A 22,465-nucleotide genomic window follows, 5' to 3' on the forward strand; every position below is an offset into this window, starting at 1 on the left:
TTTAGTATTCAATCTTCGATTTTAATAATCATCAAAGCTCTTATTCCACCTAAGGCTTTCCCTTTCCCCTTGTTAATCTTGCTCTGAAATCTCTGCTCTTTATTTGAATTGAACCAGAAAAAAACAGTGACTGGAGAAAACAAGCGATTTCTTTTCAACGAAAAATGGTGCCATCCTCAGCGTTCATCGGCATTGTGTTTGCAATTGAACGATACATTCTTAGAGAACTATTTATTGAATATGTAATAAAGAAAAAAACAAGACAAATAACAAAGAAAAATATAATTTTGTGCCTTGTTTTGTTTTTTTAAGAATTCAAGGAAAAATAATGCAGTACAATATTTTTACTTTTCCTCTTTTTACTGTCTAAATTTGCAGGGTAAATTAAATAAATAGCCTGGGATTAAACTTCAATCCCCACAATTAATACGTCCAAAAAAATTATTATTGAAACTAACAAAGCTGTACAAACAAAAGGCTGTAACAAAAAGCTATGCGAAAAATATAGGTCAATCCCATTATCCAGGGTTATAACAAAAGGGTTTTCCCTTCCCCGGAAATCAACCCCCCCCCCCCCGATGGAAATCTCCACGGAAAATACCCCACCCCCGTGAAAAATCCCGCCATGGAAAATTTCCTTCCTCAGCACTTCACTCTTTACGCTGAAGTCTGAATTTTGTCCCAATCTTTAGTAACGATTCCTGAAACACAAGGGTCGTTTAATTATAACAATAAGATGCTTTTTTTAATTCTAAAAAAAACTTTAGCGTGAAGAGAGAAGTACTGAGGAGGGGACAACCCCCTTCATATAGTAATACTTTCTGTTCGTTTAAAGTTTTAATGTTGCTCCTTACTTTCAGTTGAAAATAATTGTTATTTTATTTAGTTTTGGGTAAGGACCGGGCATTATAATTTTCTAGAATGTCTATTTCAAGGTTTTTAAAGCACTGTATAAGGAATAAGACATTGCGACTTTTACGAGTTTGATGTGGAAGAAGTAAAAATGCTTGATAAGAATTTGTATAAGCCTATGATTCCGCAAAATTACAAAATTTTATTTCAAAACAGAGCTATAGATGCAGAAATCAAAATAGTGTTTGATTTGATTAATAGGAAAGCTGTATTACCTAAACATTAAAATCAAAGTCTTAATCTAACAAATCAGTACATTCGTAATAAATTGCCAAAACTGGAAAAAAATTGGGATGAAATATTTGAAAATACAGGAATTGACAAAAATACAAGAGAAGTTGAGATAAAAAAAATCGAAAAGTTTTCTATTCTGGTCAATATCCAACTTGCGTTTGACATGCTTTTTGTTAATACCAACAGACTTTCCTCAAATAATAATTCACTTCCTTTACCAAATTTTTAAGCAGTGTTTATGAAACTAATTTTCAGCTCCATCAAGTGGAACCAAAAACAGAGATAGTAAGAAATTCGTTTGAGAAGCTTTCCGAAGCAGTATATTTAGCAAAAACATGGGTGAACACGTGTCCAACCTTTAAATTAGGTGGGTGCGTTTGATGCTTCAACATGTACACTTCAACGGCCATATTTGAAGTTTCCTGGGGTGGGGGAGGGTTGTCTTTTGCATTGGTCTGAGGAAGGTTTTCTTAATAGGCATGTAAAAATATGGTTTTGAAGAACCTTTGGACTTTTTAGCATATTTTGTGCTGCTATGGTTGCTGAACAGTGTTCTCATTCTTACCTTTCTGGCAGATCTGACGATAAATATGGATATATCTTCGGGACCTGGCGCCTCCCCCCCGGAAAATTTCCCCCGCAGAAAATTGTCCACGAAAAATTCCCTCCTCTTGATAATTCCTCCAAGCGCAATATTGAGCAGTCACAGAGGAAGTACAAATTGGATACCTCAAATCTCGATTAGATGTCCTAAGGGGTAAAAAGAGGACCATATATCAAACACAGTTTTAGGACAGGGGCTGGGTGGTCTCCAATCACATCCGACTTATAAAAATGGACTTGAACTCTCAACTTCTAATCAAATAAGCATCCCCCGAAATTTAACAAGAATAAATTCTGCTAATTTTTGGGTTTAATGTTACTCTTTACTGTCAAAATAACAGCGTAGACCAGAAATATTCCGGAAATCAAGAGGGATTAAACATCAATTTCTACCTCTACCTCCCTCTCCTTCCTTAGAATAAATTTTGTATTTACCTGAAGGCTCGATGAGAGTTTGAATTTTTGGCATTAAAATGCGTCTTTTGAGGCATCAGATAACCCGAATGTAGAGATTAAAAGCTTTCATCTACAAATGTTTGGTACATTTTCTACCAAATAAAGATCATGGATGTGCGATCACTTTCTAGATATAAAAAAAAGGACCAAACATCCAAAACAGCTCTAGGACAAAATAGAATGCTCTAGGATGGTTGGTTTTCCCATCACTTTCGACTTAATAAAAAGACAAAAACTTTCAATTTCCGTTCAATTTCCGACCACCCTTCTCATAAGAAAAACCTTATATCTTAACTATGGGTAACTTGCATATCTTATAGACTTTGCTTCTGAGACTGGAAGGGGGGCTGTCAAACCCGGAAGTATGGTTATATGACCTTTCGACTATTTTACACAAAATAGCTTTATTAAAATTTTGATCAGATGCCTTTGGGGAAAAAACGGTGTGGGTGGCAGCTTGTTGCCCTCCAATCACTTTTGCCTATTAAAAAAGGTGCTAGAACTTTAATTTACAGTCGAGTGATTCTCCTCCGAAGTTTATACGACCACCCCTTCCATATAAAGTGTCTCAGGGAAAAAAATAAATAATAAGACATTGAACCCTTATGGCTCTTTACTACAGGCAGCGCTATAGCACTGCCTCTGACTTAACCAGGTGAGTAGAACTTTCAATTTTCCTTCTAGTGAAACATCCAATATTATCCAGAGGGAATTTGGGGGAATTATCCGGGGGTAATTTTCTGTGGGATTTACAGGTGTGTATTTTGACATCTTAGAAAATAAGTTTAACTGTTTAAGTAGTTCTCTTAATCCAGTGGCAGACGAACTTTTGACGATTCTTTGGAATTACCGATGTGTTCGGCCAAAAAGAAAAGTCAAAACCATTTTAGAAAGTCCCATAAATAGTCTAGTATCTTTCACTGCAGGACATGGAGTGGAAACTTTTGTTCTTTTGCCAGCGCTTGCCTGGGCTTTAATCATTAGCTGTTTTAACCTTTTTTTCCTTTCATATATCCAATTAGAAGTTGATAAAACTTAGTAGGGACATTTTCTTTAAAAACTTCTTTACGTACAAAAACACTTTTTTCGTTGCTCTTGAACTTTGAAATACTTTATCTAATCTCTTTTTGATTTTTTAGCCTATAAATCGTACTCCGTAGAAGTTGTTTCTAAGACAACTCAGTGGAAAATATTATTCCAGAGGGGAGTTATGGAAAGTAAAAGAAAAGCGTATGGTTCTTTATAGAAGCCCAAGAGTATAATTATGCGAAATTGGAGAGTACGAAAAAGAAAGATAGAAAAGCCCTTCACTTTGGCTCCGTAAACACTTTACAATTCTGGAACAATATCACGTCTTCTGGAGAAAAATGTTTATCATTAAAAGGTTTTTTTTATCCTCCAGAAGGCATAGCCATCGGCTATCACGACATGGTTATTTTTCATTGTGCTATCCCTGTCGAAAATCTGTTTAGAATATATAAAGTAGGTGACGAACTTGAAGCTATTTAAACTTAAAGTAGATATAGAATAGAAACATACTTATTTAGCTGTTATAATGTAAAATATCTTTCAGAGGAATACAACACTCTAGCGTTGTCTCAGTAAAGAGCCATGTGTTATTTATTTCTTCCTGTTTTCCATGGCTACTGGATATGCAGGGGATTTTAGGAACTTTGAATGGGCTCATTCGATTGGAAACTGAAATTTCTAGTCCGCTCTTAAGCTTCAGAAGTGATTGGAAGACAACCAACCCCACTTCCATCTCCTTTCTGCAGCCTGCCTCCGTAGCCAGAAAAAACACTCGGTCAAAATTTTAGTACAGCCGTTTTGTTCTAAGTATGCGAAAATTCAAATGAATGTTCTTCGATGATAACCTCACTCCCACAGCCCCCATGGCAAGGGGCATAAATAATGGAAATTGGCAATCGTTTACAGATAGATTTCATATTGGAAAAAGGGTGGCATGCTTGATCTCGGATGTCTGATTGGCCCGAAACTCTCAGAGCTCATTCTCTAGGCCAAGAAGATCAGACGGGGCTTGGGAATATGCCAAAAAACTGTTGTCCCTTTTGAACTTAAAACTTAGAATCGGAAGCCCCTATTACTAATATTATTATCATTATTGCTATTATTTAGGTTTAGGTTTATTTCATAAATTAAACAAAAAATCAAGCCAATATAATTAGAAAACACTACGCTAGGGGAAAAAAAATATTTTTGCTTGCGCGTAGCGATTACATACATAACTCTTCCTAAATCAACCTAAATTAATAGATCAATTCCACAAACAAATAATAAGGAAAACAAACTAGGCCAATCCCCTTCACTCAAACACTTCCAGAGCAATATCCATCATCAAATACAACTCCCAGCCTCCTCCCAGCCCATCCACACACTCCTCCCCCACGATTTACCATTATATTTACTAATACGGATGGACTCATCAACTGAGCTGAAGCTCAGGTCTCAAAGGCCTATCGCTCCACTACCTCTCCCCCCCCCCAAATCAAAAAAAGGAAAAATGCCCTTGCTCTTGGGCTCAAAACACCCCAATGCACAAGAATAGACTAATACCGGTTCTTCCAAAAATACGCCGAAAAACTTTTTTCCTACTGGCTTAAAACACACTCGTAAACTCCTTGGCCAATAGGCCCCAATATACAAAAAAAATTGGGGGCACGGGCCTCCTAATATAGGGCTAAAAAGCCTTAAAAGGAACAAATTATTCCATGTATGGGAGGGGGGTGTCCCTTCCTCAACTCTCAGTCTTTACGCTTAGGTCTGGAACTTTTGAAAATTCCTTATCATTCAAATTCAACGACCCCCCGGATGTTTCAGCTATCATTCTTAATGAGTTGTGACAAAGGAAAAACTTAGCGTAAGGATCAAGATCTGAGGAAGGGAAAGTACCCCCCCCCCTAATATACGGAATAATTTATGTTCGTTTTCGGTTTTCATGTTGCTCCTTAATTTCAGTTGGAAAAACCTGTTTTTTATTTAATCTCTGATTGTTTTTCAAATAATGCTGGGAAATCCATAATAATTTTAATGCTGGGAATTCCCCCTCCGCAGAAATCCCTCCCACGAAACAATCTTCCACAGAAAGTTTCCCGCGTGAAATGCTCTCCCCCTAGGAAATTACCCCCGGACAATTCCATCCTGGCTGCAAGTCTCCCCTCCCCCCGCATTTTTTTTGCTGACAATTACACCTGAAAATTCTCATTAGCATACTTTCATTCGAAAAAAGATTATTTTTTATTTAATTTCTGATATTTTTTTTCAGTTATGCCAGAAATCTCTCCTATGTGGAAAATTTTCCCGGAAATATCCCGCTGCAATGGATAGTTTCTCCCTCGAAAAATCCCCCTTGACGGAAAAAAATCTCCCTGAGGATTCCAACTCCACTGAAAACTTCCCCCGGACAATTACCCCAGAACATCCCCACATGTAAAATTGAGTTGCTAAATATAAAGTAAGAAAATTAAAACGAATTTTGTATAGGAATTCTGGCAAATTCCCCCTGTGTAAAATTTCTTCTTGAAAATTCACCCTGGAAACTTCCCTTAAAACGGGAAAATCTTCCGGTAACCCCCCCTCACCCCCAAAAAAAGTATGTATACTTCCCAATAACAAATACTATATCTAAGCAACGGACAAATTTTATAACTTGCAACCCTTGTCCCGGGGACTATTGGGGATCTTGTCATCCCCAAAGGCATAGTTACTGAATCTTTCAACTATGCGGAACAAAATGCCTATCCCAAAATTTGATCGGATGACTTAGGGGAAAAAGGGCGTTAGAGGGGGGCTAGTTGCCCTTTAATCTTTATGGTCATTTAAGAAGAAGACTGGAACTTTTAGTTTCCTTTTAAATGAGTCCCTTCATGATATTTTAGGACCACTGGTTCGACACAAGCACCCCTAGGAAGAACAAAAAAAAAACGACAAAAAAAAAGAACAACAAGTTTGTCTTCTGGCAAAAAATATAAAATTCCATATTTTTGCATCAGGGTTTTCTGATACGCTGAATCTGATAGTGCGATTTTCAATATTTTTCCTTGACTTTTGGGGGATGTTTCACCCTTTTTTTGAAAATCAGGTAGATTTTCTCAGGATCGTAGTTTTTGATGGGCAACATTAAACTTAATGATTGTTATCGAAATCCCGGTTTTCAGAGTTCGGTTACTGTTTGGCCGAGTAGCCCCTAAGTTTATGTTATGCTTTTTGGTTAGGGGCTACATGGTAAGTAGTCCCTAATAGATCATGGCAACGAACTGTATAAAATACTGTTATTCTGTGATACGGAACATGTCTTGAAAAAAACTTCAATGCGTTATTTTTCACATTCATATTTCATAGCATTTTCAATTATTCGCTGAAAAGCATTAACATTGCTGTAAAAATTAATTCAAAGTGTTGTTTTTTCCTTGTCTTCTTTATGTGTGTTTAATTTCTACGATTTTGCTCTTTTGAGCTCAAGAGGTTACTCCGTGCGGGGAACATTTTTTTTAAAAGAATCATATTCAATCAGTATATTATCACATCCTATCAAGCATATCAAGCATATTCAGCAAAAATTCCTTTGGAGAGAAAAAACTCCTTAGTCTACATTTTAATAAGATTTAGTGCATAATGACATTCCAAACCGCAACATCAGTCATTACCTTCGCTTGCGAATTTATTTACTTTTTTCCGGAAATATCTACTAGCATAATGCTAGTGGGAGGTTGGGAGCTAAAAACAAATAGAAAGGACGTTGAAATCCCTTTGTGTATAGGCAACGCTTCATATAGTAAAGAAAAATAATCTTATCTTAGTTCTTACGAATCTCAATATCTATCCTAACACCTCCCTCTCCCCCAAAAGCAATGACAATACCGCGAGAATTAAACTGTTTGGAGTAACAATACAGTTTTTGGTATCCACCCCCCCCCCCACCTCTAATGCAGTAGAAAAGCAATTCGACGCGCTGATGATTCAGCTGCATGGTTCAGCTGCGTGGCTATGTATTAAAGACCATACAAGCTCTGGTGTATAGTTCCCAAGTGTGACTTAAACAATTTTACACGGAACATTTTTTATATGTCCGTTTTGCAAATTTTGAAGTGAAATTTGCTATTTGGCAGATTTGCTAATGCCCCATCGATTAAACATGCAAATCTGCCGTATAGGCTACGATCAGGTGCTTCTGTAAGAATTAATTTCGGCGAGGCTTAAGTTACAAAATGTGCAAAAAAGGTAAATTATGTGAAACATAAAATATACTTGGAGGGGGGAGCTTTAGGGTCCTTAAACATTTTTTTTTTATCTGATTTAACCAGTAAGATATATTACCAAATCCTCTGTATTTTATATAAAGTGCAGGGAATTGTTCTCACCTAGCAGTTCAGGTCACATTACAAAACATGAAAATTATATGAAGTCAGAGACACTGCTAAGCTACAGTACTGCTGCTAGACACGTTATCAAGTGTCTCAAGGGTCACCCCGAAATTCTCACTACTTTTTCGGTACTTCCTTTAGTTTGTGAATAATGCAAGTTACATTACGCATAATCAATCGTCTAGGCACAAGTTACAATTTGATGTTTTAGCAAATACAGCCCTATTCCAAAACTTAAGCTTTAGCCTTGGGATTGAGGATTCCACAATTTCTCTGTAATTGTTTCAAACAGCTCGAGGTAACGAACTGTAAGTAAGGAGTGACCCAAGATATAGTAGCCGAAACTCTAAAAAACGGAATTTTGATACCAATTGACATATCAAAAGAATTGGCTTATGTTGCTAATTTCAAATATATAAGTTTCATTAAGTTTATTCTTACCCATCAAAGGCTACGAGCCTGAGAAAATTTGCCTGATTTTCGAAAAAAAGGAGAAACCCACCCTAAAGATCATGGAATCTTAATGAAAATGATCAGATTCATCCTATCGGAGCCTACTGTAAAGGTTCCAGGCTCCTATCTGCAAAAACGTGGAATTTTGTTGTTTTTTTTTTGCCAGAAGAAAGATCACGGACCTGTACTTATTTGTTGTTGTTTTTTTCCCAGAGGTGATCGTTTCGGTCCAGTGGTCCTGGAATACTGGAAGAGGGCTCATGTGAACGGAAATTAGAATTTCTAGTACCCTTTTTAAGTGACCAAAAAGATTGGAGGACAACTAGGCCCTCTCCCTTGCCCCTTTTTTCTCAAATCGTCTCATCAAAATTTTCAGACAGCCATGCTGTTTAGAATAGTTGAAAAGCCGAATAACTATGCCTTTGTAGATATCATGACCTCCTAAAATTCCCTGTGGAAAGTTCTTTAAGTTACAGAACTTGCTCATTGTTTTCGTATAGTATTTGTTATTGGGATGTATGCATACATTTTTCGGGGAGGAGTGTGACGAATTTTCTTCCGGGGGGATTTTCCACGGGGAGACTTTTTCATGGGAAGGGAACTTTCCAGGGGGGTGAGTTTTTCAGGGGAAATTTTATACTGGGGTATTTGCCAGAATTTCTATATGAAATTCTTATTCTTCTGCTTTCTCTTGGCCGACTCAATTTTACACGTGGAGATTTTAAGAGCAATGGCCCAGGGTAAATTTTCACCAGGATTGAATTTTCTAGAGAATATATCTATGGGGAGGAGGGATTTTTCCTTGGAGATGGAGCCAAATTACCTGGCGTTATTTAGAAAAACGATCAGAAATTAAATAAAAAAAACAAGTTTTTTCAACTAAAAGTAAAGAGCGACATTAAAAATTAAAACGAACACAAGTTATTACGTATATGAGGGTGATTGTTCCTCATCAACACCTCGCTCTTTACGCTAAAGTTTGAGTTTCCTCCTAAGTCTTTAAGAACGACTCCTGAAACACAAGGATCACTTAATTAGAACAATAAGAAGCTTTTTTTGAGTACTAAAAACTTTAGAGTAAAGAGTGAGATGTTGAGGAGCAACCTCCTCATATACGTAATAGTTTCTGTTCGTTTTAAATTTTAATGTTGCTCCTTATTTTCAGTGGAAAAAATTTTTTTTGTTTAATCTCCGTACAGGCATAGGCTATTTATTTGATACGCCAATCCAATTTTCCAATTTTACATCTTTTAGTAGAGTCTGGATTGGATTTCACCTTGACTGAGAGCTAAATGGTACAATTAAATGAAATTAGGAAATCGTCAGAATTTGTTGACATAATGGACATAAAACAAATAATAATGCAATCGGATTCATTATTTCCTTCATATGGAAGCAGTTCTTTCGATTTCCTTATACATTTCCGTAATACGTTCTTAATGCAGTTATTTGCTTCATTCATAGTCGAAAAATCGAATCAACGTCTAAAACCCTGTTTCATAATTGAATCAATCCTCAAAACGAATTAACGTGATCTTTCCTATTTTTTCAGAGATTTCTTTAATCTACGTTCTTCTACAAGCGACAGCTCAGGCTATTAGTTACGGCAAAAGTGAATATCAACTTGGCATCTGATCTAACAGACATGGACGTTATTTGCTTAAAAAAGCAAAAAAGAAGCACGAATAAAACTTGGACCAAAGTTTCGTCAGTGATTGATCAAAATATGGATCTATTCGTCACTCATAAAACAAAATTAGTATTCTTTTTATATCAGACACAGGACCATTCCTAGTTTCCTTTAGCGAAGCGACTAAATTTTGTGGATAGTTGAGTGAAAAGGTTTGCAAGAAAAGACTTTTTCGGCTAGTAATTTAAAACCATTTTTGAGGTCTATGTTTCCTGTGAAGTTCTGGTATGTTATTTTTCTGCTCTTCTATGGTTTTATTATGTTAAACAAAAAGAAAATTTATAATCATTTCATACCTATGACGTTACCAACAATTTATTACACCAAATTAAATTTTTGAAACTTGGTGAATGTTTTTTTTAGATTTGTTGAAATTTTGGCTGAAAATTGTTAAAAAAAAGGATTGCTTTCTAATTTTTTAAGCAGCCTTATATCCTTTTCTAAGACAACTAATTAATATCATAATTTTGAATGGATAATGCATAATGTTGAATGGATAGATGAGACAAATCCAGTGATCACGGTTGCAAGGGCGCCGGCAGAAAATTTTCCAGGGGGGGGGGGGGCCTGACGCCAAAATAGCAGTGGTGGTTGGGTGACAGTTTAGGTGGTTTAGAGCACCAAACTATGACATTACCCCGAATAGGACGAATTTGCAATCAATTTAAAATCCCGAGAAGCTAATTGATTTAGAATATCAATAACTATATTTTAGGCTTCCCTGTTGCAAAAGAAGTAATGCACACGGTGGTAGTATTGGATTCAACCAAGTTGATTCGTTTTATTTGTAATGAAATTAGACTTCGTTTGGTGATCTGTAATTGTGTATCAGCTATAATGAGGGGGGGGGGGAGTCATTGTTTAGGTGGGGGTAGGGTAGATTCCTACAAAAGTACTTTTTAATGGACAAACTTCTTACTCTGCATGAGGCTTCAGATAAATGTTGAAAGACGTAGGGAGGAGTAGGAATTAATGAAATGCTTCTACATGCAGCTAATATGTTACATTCCCATATCTACCAGCACAGAGGTGGAAAAGACAAGGCAGGTCATCATCAGCCCCGCCATGAAATTTCTTTGGGGTGGCAAATACTGCTAGGAACTTAGTTTTCATTAATATTAAATGACAATATTTTTCTTTTTCTATTTATATGAGGTACTTCAATATATTCAACAAAATATATGTATTGTATTTATCGATAAGAGAATCCTATTGTGGTGGTCATGATGGCTTTAGTTATGTAGAAGATCAAAATTCTCACAGAATTTCCATCCATAAAAAACAATAATACTCCTTTTCATCCAACCAAAATTCTTTAGTAGTAATATGAAGAAAGGCTTATCACCTAAATTACTATTCACCACTAATTTTTTAAGAATAGTTCAATTTTATTGAAAGCTTGAATTACATATTCGAACACAGGTCGCTACTAATCAACCTACAATTGTTGATTTACACATTTTAAAAGCAATTGACCAGGGATTTAAGGGACCGGTACCTCAAATTATATCTTGGTTAGCCTGGGTATGATTTGAAAACAATCAGAAATTAAACAAAAAAAGCTTTTTAACTGAAAGTAAGGAAAAGATTTGAAACCAATTTGAACAGATTATTCTTTGTATGAAGGGGGGCTGTCTCCTCCTTAGCTCCCTACTCTTTACTCTGAAGTTTGGCTTTTTTCCAAGTTTTTTAATAAAATTTTAAATTAGATAAAACATATTTATCAAAGAACTAAAAAACTCTTTTTAACGAACAAGGTGTCCAGAAGGGGACAGTCCCCCTTATATACAGAATAATTTATATTTGTTTTAAGTTTTAAACTTCCTCCTTACTTTAGTTGAAAACCTTTTCCATTTGTTTAGTTACATTTCATGAAAATGTAAATTTTTATGAATGCAATACTTTTGGTAACTCATAAAAAACGATCAAGCCCCTGGAGAAAGGTTTTTAAGTTATAAAAGTCGCCCTTTGTTTTGTTTGTTATTGGGAAGTATGCATACATTTTTCGGGTGGGGAGGGGAGAATTTTCAATGGAGAGGATAGTTTGCAGGGGTGAAATTTTCAGAAGAAATTTTACGCTGGGTAAATTTGCCAAAATTTCAATACGAAATTTCTTTATATGTTTTGTTTTCTCTTTACCGATTCAATTTTACACGTGGAGATGTCAAGGGTAATTGTCCGGGGTAAGTTTTCAACAGGATTGAATTGTCCAGAGGATATTTCTACGGAGAGGGATTTTTCCGTGGAGATGGAGCCGGGTATCCTGGCGCTATTTAAAAAACGATCTGAAATTGAAAAAAAAAAGTTTTTCAACTGAAAGTAAGGAGCAACATTAAAACTTAAAATGAACAGAAGTTATTACGTATATGAGGGGGGTTGTCCCTTCTTCAATATCTCGCTCTGTAGGCTAAAGTCTAAATTTTGTCCCAATTCTTTAAAAGCGACTCCTAAGACAAAAGAGTCGTTTAATTAGAACAATAAGTAACTTTTTTTAAAGTACCCAAAAAGTGCAGCATGAAGAGCAAGGTTTTGAGGAAGGGGGCAACCCCCCTCATATACGTAATAATTTCTTTTCGTTTTAAGTTTTAAAGTTGCTCCTTACTTTCAGTTGAAAAAAAACTTTTTTTTTTATTTATTTAATGAAGCTTAGAGACGAACAATTTCCCATAAGCAACGGAAAATGAAAATGAAAAAAGTAAGTAATTACAAAAAATACACAAAACAATAGCCTACTTACAAAAACTGAGATATAAGCTCCTAGCATTAAGGTCTGTTGAGCAATGCCGAAGCGTTGGACGGATAATTTTTTCAACAATATCGACAGTTTTGAACTTGGTTATCAAACTCCAAAATGTTTAATGCCTAGACTCAGTGTTTATAAAAATTAACGCATTATCAAAGTAGTTTGTTCAAAGTAAAACATTAAAACTTAGATTTGAGTTTAAAAAATTAAAAATTAGATTTAGAATTAAAAAGAGATAAAAAGAGAAAATCAAATAAAAATTTTAATTCAATATTTGTAATATAATTTTGAATACCAAAAGCAAGTATATTTGACACCTTTATACTTCATAACTGTAAAAAATTAAATCTTTTTTCAAAGTGACAACTAGATAAATACAATCACTCCTGAAAAAAAATTGTTAATAAAACACAAAAAACGTATCCGTTCAGGGGGAAAATACGAAAATTCCCAGCATTCCGTTCAGGGGAAACATTTCTGATTATAGTGGCTTCGTATATCAGCTCATTGGTACTCTTACAATGCAAGCAAAAGTTGACGGCATATTCTTTCCGAAATTGCCTCTTTAAGTTGTTTTCCTTGTGTTTTCTATTCTTGTGTTCTAATAACTGCACTAATTACTAATAAAAAAAATGCATATTTAGGATCACCATAAAAAGATGATTCTTTGACTGAATGTTATCAATAGTTAGGCTATTATACTTTCATTATTGACAAGGATCGTTATCTACTATGAAGGATCGTTATTTACTACGTTATTTAATATTCATTACTATGAAGAGTTTGATTTTTTTTTTGCTCCAGCCAAATCATATAGAAAAAAGGTTTGCGGAAAACTGGTTAGGGCTTAATCAGTCACAAATTAGAACTTATATTTACCTTATTATGGGCCAAAATATACTGGCAGGCAGCCAACAATGGGGCAACTAACATTTTTTCCATGGTTTCCCCTATTCTGCTCTCTTTTCTTTGGTTTTCTTATGATTACTTTATAGTTCCAAATTTCCAGGGGAGCCATGACCTCCTGCCCCTCCCTTGCCGGCGCCCGTACACGGTTGTCACCTGTAGCAAGAAAGTGCTATTTTTGCAACATTTCACTATGTGTAGCACTGTAGTGCGTGCTCAGGGTTGCCACGTGTAGCATGAAAGTGTTATTGTAGCACTAGTACAGTCAATTTTTTTTACTGAAGCACCGAAAATCGCTCTTAGGTTTCCGGTGATTGGGGTTTGGCTTCTGGTGGATTTTTTTTAGAATATTTGGTGAAATTTGGCTTTTCTACAGAGGAATTAGGTCACTTTTCTTAAACACACCTAACTTAAATGAATGATGAGACATTTTTAGGATAGGAATAAGGAAACCCACGAGAAAATAAAGAGCGCAAATTAATCATGAAAAACCGCAAACACATGAAATCTGCTGACGGGAAATAAAGCAGGTGACAAGAAAATTGAAACACACATAGATAAATCAGTCAAGTAATATTTATCACAATTCTCATTTAGTGTGGATAATTACATGGGCTCTGTGAGGCACCTTGAAGTACATACTTCTCAAAGTTTAGTGTCAGTAAATAAAAGCGAAAACAAATTTTTTATGGCTTTCTTCTTAAACTTAAAACTTAATTGCGAAATATAAAATTTTTTGTCTGGTTTGGGTAAGGTTGAAAAATCTTATTTTTTATATATAATTTCTGATCGTTTTTCAGATCGTCCCAAGGCCTAACCAAGATATAATGTAGGGTACTAGCCCCATCCTTGCGGTCAAATTGTATACATCAATAATTTTTGATTAAGTGGTTCGACCGTGTTTTTTAATTTTTTCAACTTAAAAAGTTAAAACATTTTGATAGTATTTGAAGTTTTAAGCGAAAATTTAATCAAAATTTGAAGGATAATTGGGTACAAAATGCACTCTTTAAAGCATTTGCATCCCACCCCGCCTACAAAATGACCCACCGTAGGGCTACCTCCTTCATAATAGCCGATGCACACTTACAAATCCCTGTATATAATTTTCAAACAGTTCGTGGTAAGGAACTGTAAGTAAGGAGCGACCCAGCTCAATAGTAACTAAAACTCTAAAAAACGGAATTTTGATACCAATAGATACATCAAAATAATCAGGTTATTATGCTGATTTCAAATATATAAGTTTCATCAAGTTTAGTCTTACCCATTAAAAGTAACCTGCCCGAGAATATTTGCGTTATTTCCGAAAAAGGGGAAACACCCCCTAAAAGTCATAGAACCTTAATGAAAATCATACCATCAGATTCAGCTTATTAGAGAGCCCTACTGTAGAAGTTTCAAGCTCTTATCAGTAAAAATGAGGAATTTTGTATTTTTTGCCAGAAGAAAGATCACGGATGCGTGTTTATTTATTTTTTTTTTTTTTTTTTCCCAGGGGTGGTCGTATCGACCCAGTGGTCCTATAATATCGTAGGAGGGCTCATTTGAATGGAAATTTAAAGTTCTAGTTCCCTTTATAAGTGACCAAAAAAATGGAGGGCAACTAGGACCCCTTCCACGCCCTTTTTTTCCCAAAGTTACCGGATCAAAATTTTGAGATAGCCATTTTGTTCAACATGGTCAAAAATATATTAACTATGTCTTTGAGGATTATTTATTCTCCCACAGTCCCCGGGGGAAGGGCTACAAGTTATGAACTTTGCCCAATGTTTACATATAGTATTGATTATGGGAAGTATACAGACGTTTTCAGGCGAGAATTTTTCTGGTAGTGGCGGGGGGTCGGGGGTTACATGGGAGGATATTTCCATAGAAGAAGTTTTCATAGGGGAAGGGACGCTGCTATGAAGAGGGCACCAATTTCCCAGCATTATTTAAACAAACGATCAGAAATTAAATTAAAAAAAACAAGTTTTTCAACTGAAAGTAAGGAGCAACATCAAAACTTAAAACAAAGAAGTCACTACGTATATGAGTCGGTTAGCCCCCTAGTAAATACTTTGCTCTTTACGGTAAAGTTTTTTCAGTCATTTCATAAGAGCTATTTATTCTAATTGACGGCCTTTGTGATTAAGGGGTCATTTTTAAAGAATTGGAACAAAATTCGAACTTTAGCGTAAAGAGCAATGTATTGACTAGGGGGCGAACCCCCTAATATACGTAATAAAAACATGCGAATATAGGAGTTCGTTACGTAAGTTAATTAGTTAGTTACGTATATTTATTAATAATAAAAAAGTTTGTAAATAAAATTAAACAACTTTGGAGAAAGCCATTTAACCAAAAGAAGTAAAATTAATATGCATATTTCGTTTTAATTATTCATGTACGGTGAGTCAAAATCAAAACCTGGATTAGCTCAAAAATGTTTAGAAATTAAATTAAAAAAAATTTTTTAACTTAAAGTAAGGAGCGACATTAAAACTTAAAACGAACGGAATGAAACATGAAGCAAATCAGTTTAGTTAAACGCAACTTTAATATAAATGTCAGAAACATTTTTCTTCAATAAGAAGGGAAGTATCACCCCGTAGCATCATTACTCAGGCCTATTCTAAATAAAGGGAGATGACAGGGTAATTCTTAACCCTCCCCCCAATAACCCTTTCTATGTTTATCTAAATAATCATGGAGAGTTAAAGAATATGGGCATATAAACGCACTCTTTTAGGAATCTGTCCCCACCCCCGCCTACGCAATGACCCATCATCATTATAGCTGATGTGTAATTATAAAAGGCTAAAAAAAGTTTAGCAAAAAATAAAGTGAATCAACTTAGCTAAATCACGGATTAAGATGAACATCCATATTAACCATTTATCTTGTATAGACTAGGTGATTTTTCAGGAGCGAATGCGTCACCATGCGACATTACTTCCTCTGCAACTGGGAAGCTCAATTTATGTTTTTGATAAATGGATTATCTATCTTAGAATTTTCAATTCATAGCAACTTGGTCCTTTTTGAGACAAAATCGTAATTTAGTGCCACAAAATGGCAGAAAAGGCCACTTTCCCGAGGCACAATATTTGTAGTCACTTAAATAGGGCACTACAACTTTTGATTCCGCTTGAATGAGCCCTCTCCCAATCTTATAGGACCACCGGTTTGACCCCATCACCCCTGGCCAATAAAAAAAAAAAAAAAAAAAAAAAAAAAAAGTACGCGCATCTGGGATCTTTCTTCTGGAACAAAAAAAAATACAAAGTTAAACATTTTTGTAGATTGGAGCTTAAGACCTCTACAGTAGTATTCTTTGATATGCTGAATCTAACGGTGTTTAAAATTACATGCCTTCTTAATTTCCATTTATTTTAGATTTTACTACAGCTCTTTACTTTTTTGGGAAAAAAAATCTTTTTTGAAAAACTATTTTGGAATTAATTCCTGTTCGATTTTCAACCGAAACAGTTTTATTATTTTTTAATTTTAGGAATGTTTGCATAATTTTTTCGATTTTTCTGCCTAAGAATTAAGGTGGATGATTGTAACTAATCGTTAAGCAAAATTTGAATATTCAGTCAAAAAATTTGATTAAAAGCAGTTTTGTCCAATCATTTTCCGTAATCAGGTGGATAGGGAGGATATTTTATTCATATAAATAGAAAGTCTTCGTAATCTCTAGTGTTCTATAGGGCTGAAGCCTACCTGACCTCCATCCTGTAGACACCCTTGAATATACGCGTATCGCAATCCACAATTTTATTAGAAGAATCTGTTTTAGACTTATTCTAGTTTATTAGAAGAATCTGTTTTAGACTTATTCTAGTTTATTAGAAGAATCTGTTTTAGACTTATTCTAATTTATTAGAAGAAGCATATAAAGCCAATTCTATAGATGATTCCCTGGCCTCCCCCAGGCCATTCAGCGTGTTCCCAGGTGGTGATAGGGGAATGCTCTACAGATATGCAGGGTACCTCCATAGGAGGCACGGACCAAGGGCGGACCTTGTCCCTGGGGATCCATAATAGGAACTGGGGCACACTCGCCCGGGGCCATAAATACAGGCGGAGGAGGAAGAAGGCCCCTCAAATGTACACTCAAAAGGGCCCACTGGTTTGTCCATAAGTCCCATGAGTTGCAAACCTTCTCCCAGTATTGGGTTAAATTGCATGGTGATGCAGAACACCATCGCGAGAGGATCTTCTATAGGAGGACAACTGTGGCAGGGCGTATGATCCAGATCTATGGACAACGGCCTCTGCAAAGGGCTGCCTTGACCTTTTCGGGGCACCTGCAAGACTGGGGACCTTGCGGTCAACTCTATTCCCACTTGAGTGGCGCCCCTCGAGGAAATTATAGCCTAGTAAACGACAGAGCATTCGCACGGGATTCTGACTAATGGACAATTTTTCTGGGCTTGGTATGTTTTGATGGGCGTCTGTGGGCTGAAAAATCTCTTCCTAGCTAATTTATCTATTACGGGTTGCCTGATTGATAGATAGTATGAAAACAAAAGAAATGTAAAGAAAGTGGAAAAAACATTAAAATATGAACTAAGGAGGTGTGAAGTGGATGCCATGGATAAAATTGCCGAGGATCTGGAAGATGTAGCTAGACGGCATAATAGTAAAATATTGTACTGGCACGTTAACAAATTGAGAGGGAGTAGTCAATCCGGACTTGGCCCAGTTAAAGATAGGAATGGGGTCGCAACTAGTGATAAGGAAAAAACTAAAGAGAGATGGTCCGAACATTTGGAGAATTTGCTTAACCGAGACAGAGTTGCAGGAAAAAATATAGAGGAAAATGAAAAAGTTTGTGATACCTTGGATGTGAAGTAAGATTTGTTTTGTGAGGAGCAATTAGCAACAGTACTAAAAGGATTAAAAAATAATAAGGCTCCAGGTGCTGATAGGGTGGTAAATGACTTTCTTAAATATGGTGGCTCTGAGGTTAGAAATAAGTTACTTAAGATTATGAATATGATTTCTGATAAAGGGGAAGTACCTAGCGATTTTAGGAAAACTCTAATTAAACCACTTTATAAGAAAGGTGATAAGAGTGAGTGTGGTAATTATCGAGGCATTAGTCTGGTCTCTACTACTAACAACTCATCGCAGCACCAAGCCGCCTGAGGCCAACAGAGCTACGCACGCTCCTCCTCCACCCCAATCTATTCAAAGCCTCCCTTTTTATACCCAACCACGAAGTTCCCATTTCCTTTAAATCTTTCTTTATGACGTCCTCCCATCCCAGACGAGGACGACCTGCTTTCCGTTTAGCCCTAGACGGTTGGCCGAAAAGAACAATCTTCGGCAATCTCTCATCCTTCATTCGCACAAGATGCCCTAACCACCTCAAGCTTTCTTTCATTATAGACCTAGAAAGCGGTATTGAACCATATTTTTTGCATAGCCTATTGTTTGAAATACAGTCAGTCAGCCGGGTACCCAGAACAATCCTTAAGCAATTTCTCTGAAAAACATCTAGCAAATCTTCATCCGCTTTTTGGAGCGCCCATGCTTCAGAGCCATATTTGACAACTGTCATCACTGTAGCATCTAAGATTCTAATCTTGGTTGTAGGTAGTAAATTACTTAGTAATATGATACTTTTTAAACTGAGAGATGCCGTAGACAAAGTTTTAAAAGAAGAGCAGTGCGGCTTTTAGAAAAGGTAGAGGATGTGTCGACCAAATTTTCACTCTTAGGCTAATAATTGAGAAGTGCCTGAATTTTCAAACACCTTTGGTCCTCAGTTTTATAGATTACGAGCAAGCGTTCGATTCTGTTGATAGAAGAGCTTTAGTAATACATTAAAGTGATTAGGATATGTATGAGAATAACACAGCTGCGGTTAAGGTAGGAAATGAGGTTAGCAGCTCGTTTTGTATTAAATCAGGAGTTAAGCAGGGTTGTGTTCTATCCCCCTTTATATGGATTATTTCGATGGACTTTGTTTTAAGGAGCACAGGAAAGGCAATGGGAGACCACGGAATCAAATGGGGGGGGGGGGGGAAAGTCTCCTGGACTTGGATTATGCTGATGATTTAAGCATCCTAGATGAAAGTGGGAGCAAAATGAATGAAGTTTTAGAGGTTTTGCGAGTTCAGGGTGCTAGAACTGGTTTGAAAATTAATGTTAGGAAGACTAAGTCACTAAGGCTAGGAATAAGTGAAGATGGAAAGGTGACATTGGGTAACGAAAAGATTGATCAGGTAGGCAGCTTACCTTACCTTGGCAGTATTATTAGTAAAGATGGTGGGAGCAGTAAAGATGTTAAATATAGAAAAGCCAAGGCTCAGGGTGTTTTTTCACAGTTAAAAAAAAGTTTGGAAGAATAGAAAGATAAGTCTGCAAACCAAGATTAGAATATTAGAAGCTACAGTGATGACAGTGGTCAAATATGGCTCTGAAGTATGGACGCTTCGAAAAGCGGATGAAGATTTGCTAGATGTTTTCCAGAGAAATTGCTTAAGGATTGTTCTGGGTACCCGGCTGACTGACCGTATTTCAAAAAATAGGCTAAACGAAAATGTGGTTCAATACCGCTCTCTAGGGCTATAATGAAAGAAAGGTTGAGGTGGCTAGGGCATGTTGTGCGGATGAAGGATGACAGATTGCCGAAGATTGTTCTTTTCGGCCAACCATCTAGGGCTAAACGGAAAGCAGGTCGTCTCCGTCTGAGGCGGGAGGACGTCATAAAGAAAGATTTAAAGGAAATGGGAACTTCGTGGGCGGGTGTAAAAAGGGAGGCTTTGAATAGATTGGAATGGAGGAGGAGCGTGCGTAGCTGTGTTGGCCTTAGGCGGCTTGGTGCTGCGGTGAGTTATTAGTAGTAGTAGTAGTAATAGTAGTAGTAGTAGTAGTCTATAGATTTTAGAGTTTCGGTTATTAGTGGACCGAGTCACTCCCTTCTTAGATTTCGCTACTATGAGCTTTGTAATAACTTGACAATTTGAGCTATACTAGCTCGAGTCATTAATAACCCATTTGATTTAAATTTCCCGAATAACACCCGAACACCAGTAACAGATTAGTATATTTTTTTTTTACTACCAATTCAATAAAATAGTAAAAATCAGTTGTTAAAAGGAAATCAACGAGGGCTGGGAGAAAAATGCTCTTTACTAAGTCAATCCTTTTTAATTCACAATGATTTTTCATTAATCATACAACCAACACAGTTTTGAAAAGCAGTGGTCTGGGACGAACAGAGGAGGAAAGTGGGAATGCCATATGGGGAACGCAACTTTCTGCTGAAATGCTGCATCTAAAAAGCCGAAACAAAATATTTAGGATTCAAATCTGTGATGAGATTATTTTTTTTTTTTTTTAGGAAGAAGTTCCGAACACCATTTTCCATTAAAGCATAATTATGCTAGACTGTTTACAGCATTAGTTTGAGGGGCATTGACCTCGAGTTATAAAAAGCAGTTTATGTTATTTTAAAGTTCTAATATTTTGTAATTACTTGTATCTACTCTAATATCTTATATCTTGTAATTAATGTCTGTAATGTCTTGTTAACTATATTTCTTGTAATTAAAGAGAGCCAGTTCCTTATTTAGAAGGTATTCCCTCCCCTTTCTCTAGTAAACCAATTTTCCATGAACATTTCCCACCTTGATAAAGATTACATGTTTGCATTCAAAAGGAATGAAAAAATATTTGATTTGGTTTCTTTAGTGCAAATTTATCTGGCTAACCTTATAAAGACTAAAAACTGGGACAGGGTTGCATTAATCTTGGTCCTTCCTCTTTTTTCATTTATATCAAAAATATGATATAAAGAAAACGGCTTGATATTTATGTCTATTCAATTACAAATTTTCTCAGTTTGTTTTAAGGATAGATAAATCATCTACAATGCCATTGTCTATATAACATCTTTCAAATGTACCCAGAACAGGGTCAAGTACTCCCCTTTAACATATGCTTTTCAAAACCAAAAATCTAACGTATCTACCTACCTATCTATGTATTTACTTAGCAATATATACACCAAAGTAAACTATGTTTACGGTAGGGAATTATGTATCTAACAACTTATATAAGAGTATACAATTATAAGTTTCGTGCAAATATATTCAAGCACTAGATATCATTGAAAATTTACCAATTGCAAAAGCCGCTAGAAGGTCTTTTGTTCCATTTTGCATAATTTCCATTGCAGAAATCCTCACAGAAAATCTGGCTCCAGATTTATTTTTTATTTCACTTAAAGAGCGGTACAACCAAGTAAACATGCATGGAATTAATCCAACTTCACCAGGTACACAATTTCCTATTAGCGTCTTGTTACGAGCTGAAAGCAGAATTAGATAATTAGACCGATCACACATATTGTCAATATAAAAGACTGAAGTGTCTCTTTTACTATTTAAAACTATGAATCTGACTATTAGTGCAACACTCAACTGCATTAAAATATATTCGAAGATAGTTAATTAGTTCACGAAAGTTTTTTCATAGTATTCAAAACAGTGGTCATAATGCCTGAAGATTGGACTAAAAATGCTAATTAAATCATAGGATTTTTTATTTACTTTATCCCTTTTATTTCTCTTGCCAGGTTCCACCTATTCCCGGTATGGTTCTATTCAAGGAATCAGTTCATGAATTGAATCAAAAGATTTTTTCTTTCCAAATCCTCTTCCACAAGAAACACCAAAACAAATTGCAAACAGAATTTTGACGTGGAGCTCCATAGGTGGAATTCTTCTCGTCATTGTATTCAATGTAATAAAAAGTATGTTCAGTTTCAACTATGTGTAACATCTGACCCCAGAGCCACGAAGAGCATTCATATTAGGTGTTAAAGACGAGTAAAAGTATTAAGACCCGCTTTTAATTTAAGATTTACATCATTCATTAATGTCTGCCAAGAACTTGTTCTGCCGAAACGAACTATGGTTCTTTTATCAGGGTGTAAATCTTCCACAAAAATTAATTATTTCGTAAGAATTCTTATTAGAATATATACTTTCTTCACTTATATTGTCTATATCACTAGATTTTTACATGCATTCAAGTCTTGTTGGTCTATTTTATTCAATTTATAATGATGGTTCAAAGAGT

At 35.8% G+C, this 22,465-nt stretch overlaps 1 protein-coding gene across 8 annotated transcripts in view; it reads right to left on the reverse strand.

Moving 5' to 3' along the window:
- The window catches only part of LOC148950360 (uncharacterized), a 369,985-nt gene that overhangs the window by 49,453 nt on the left and 298,067 nt on the right, over nucleotides 1–22,465 (reverse strand). For all 8 annotated transcript variants that reach the window (XM_089092346.1, XM_089092345.1, XM_089092344.1 and 5 more), the window contains one exon: nucleotides 21,504–21,692. In XM_089092346.1, coding sequence (XP_088948472.1) covers nucleotides 21,504–21,692 — 189 coding nt within the window. The remainder of the gene's footprint in view (nucleotides 1–21,503; nucleotides 21,693–22,465) is intronic.

Source organism: Artemia sp. Qi Xiang Cuo, chromosome 7 (genome assembly GCF_049724085.1).
Source record: "Artemia sp. Qi Xiang Cuo chromosome 7, ASM4972408v1, whole genome shotgun sequence".
NCBI lineage: Eukaryota > Metazoa > Arthropoda > Branchiopoda > Anostraca > Artemiidae > Artemia > Artemia sp. Qi Xiang Cuo.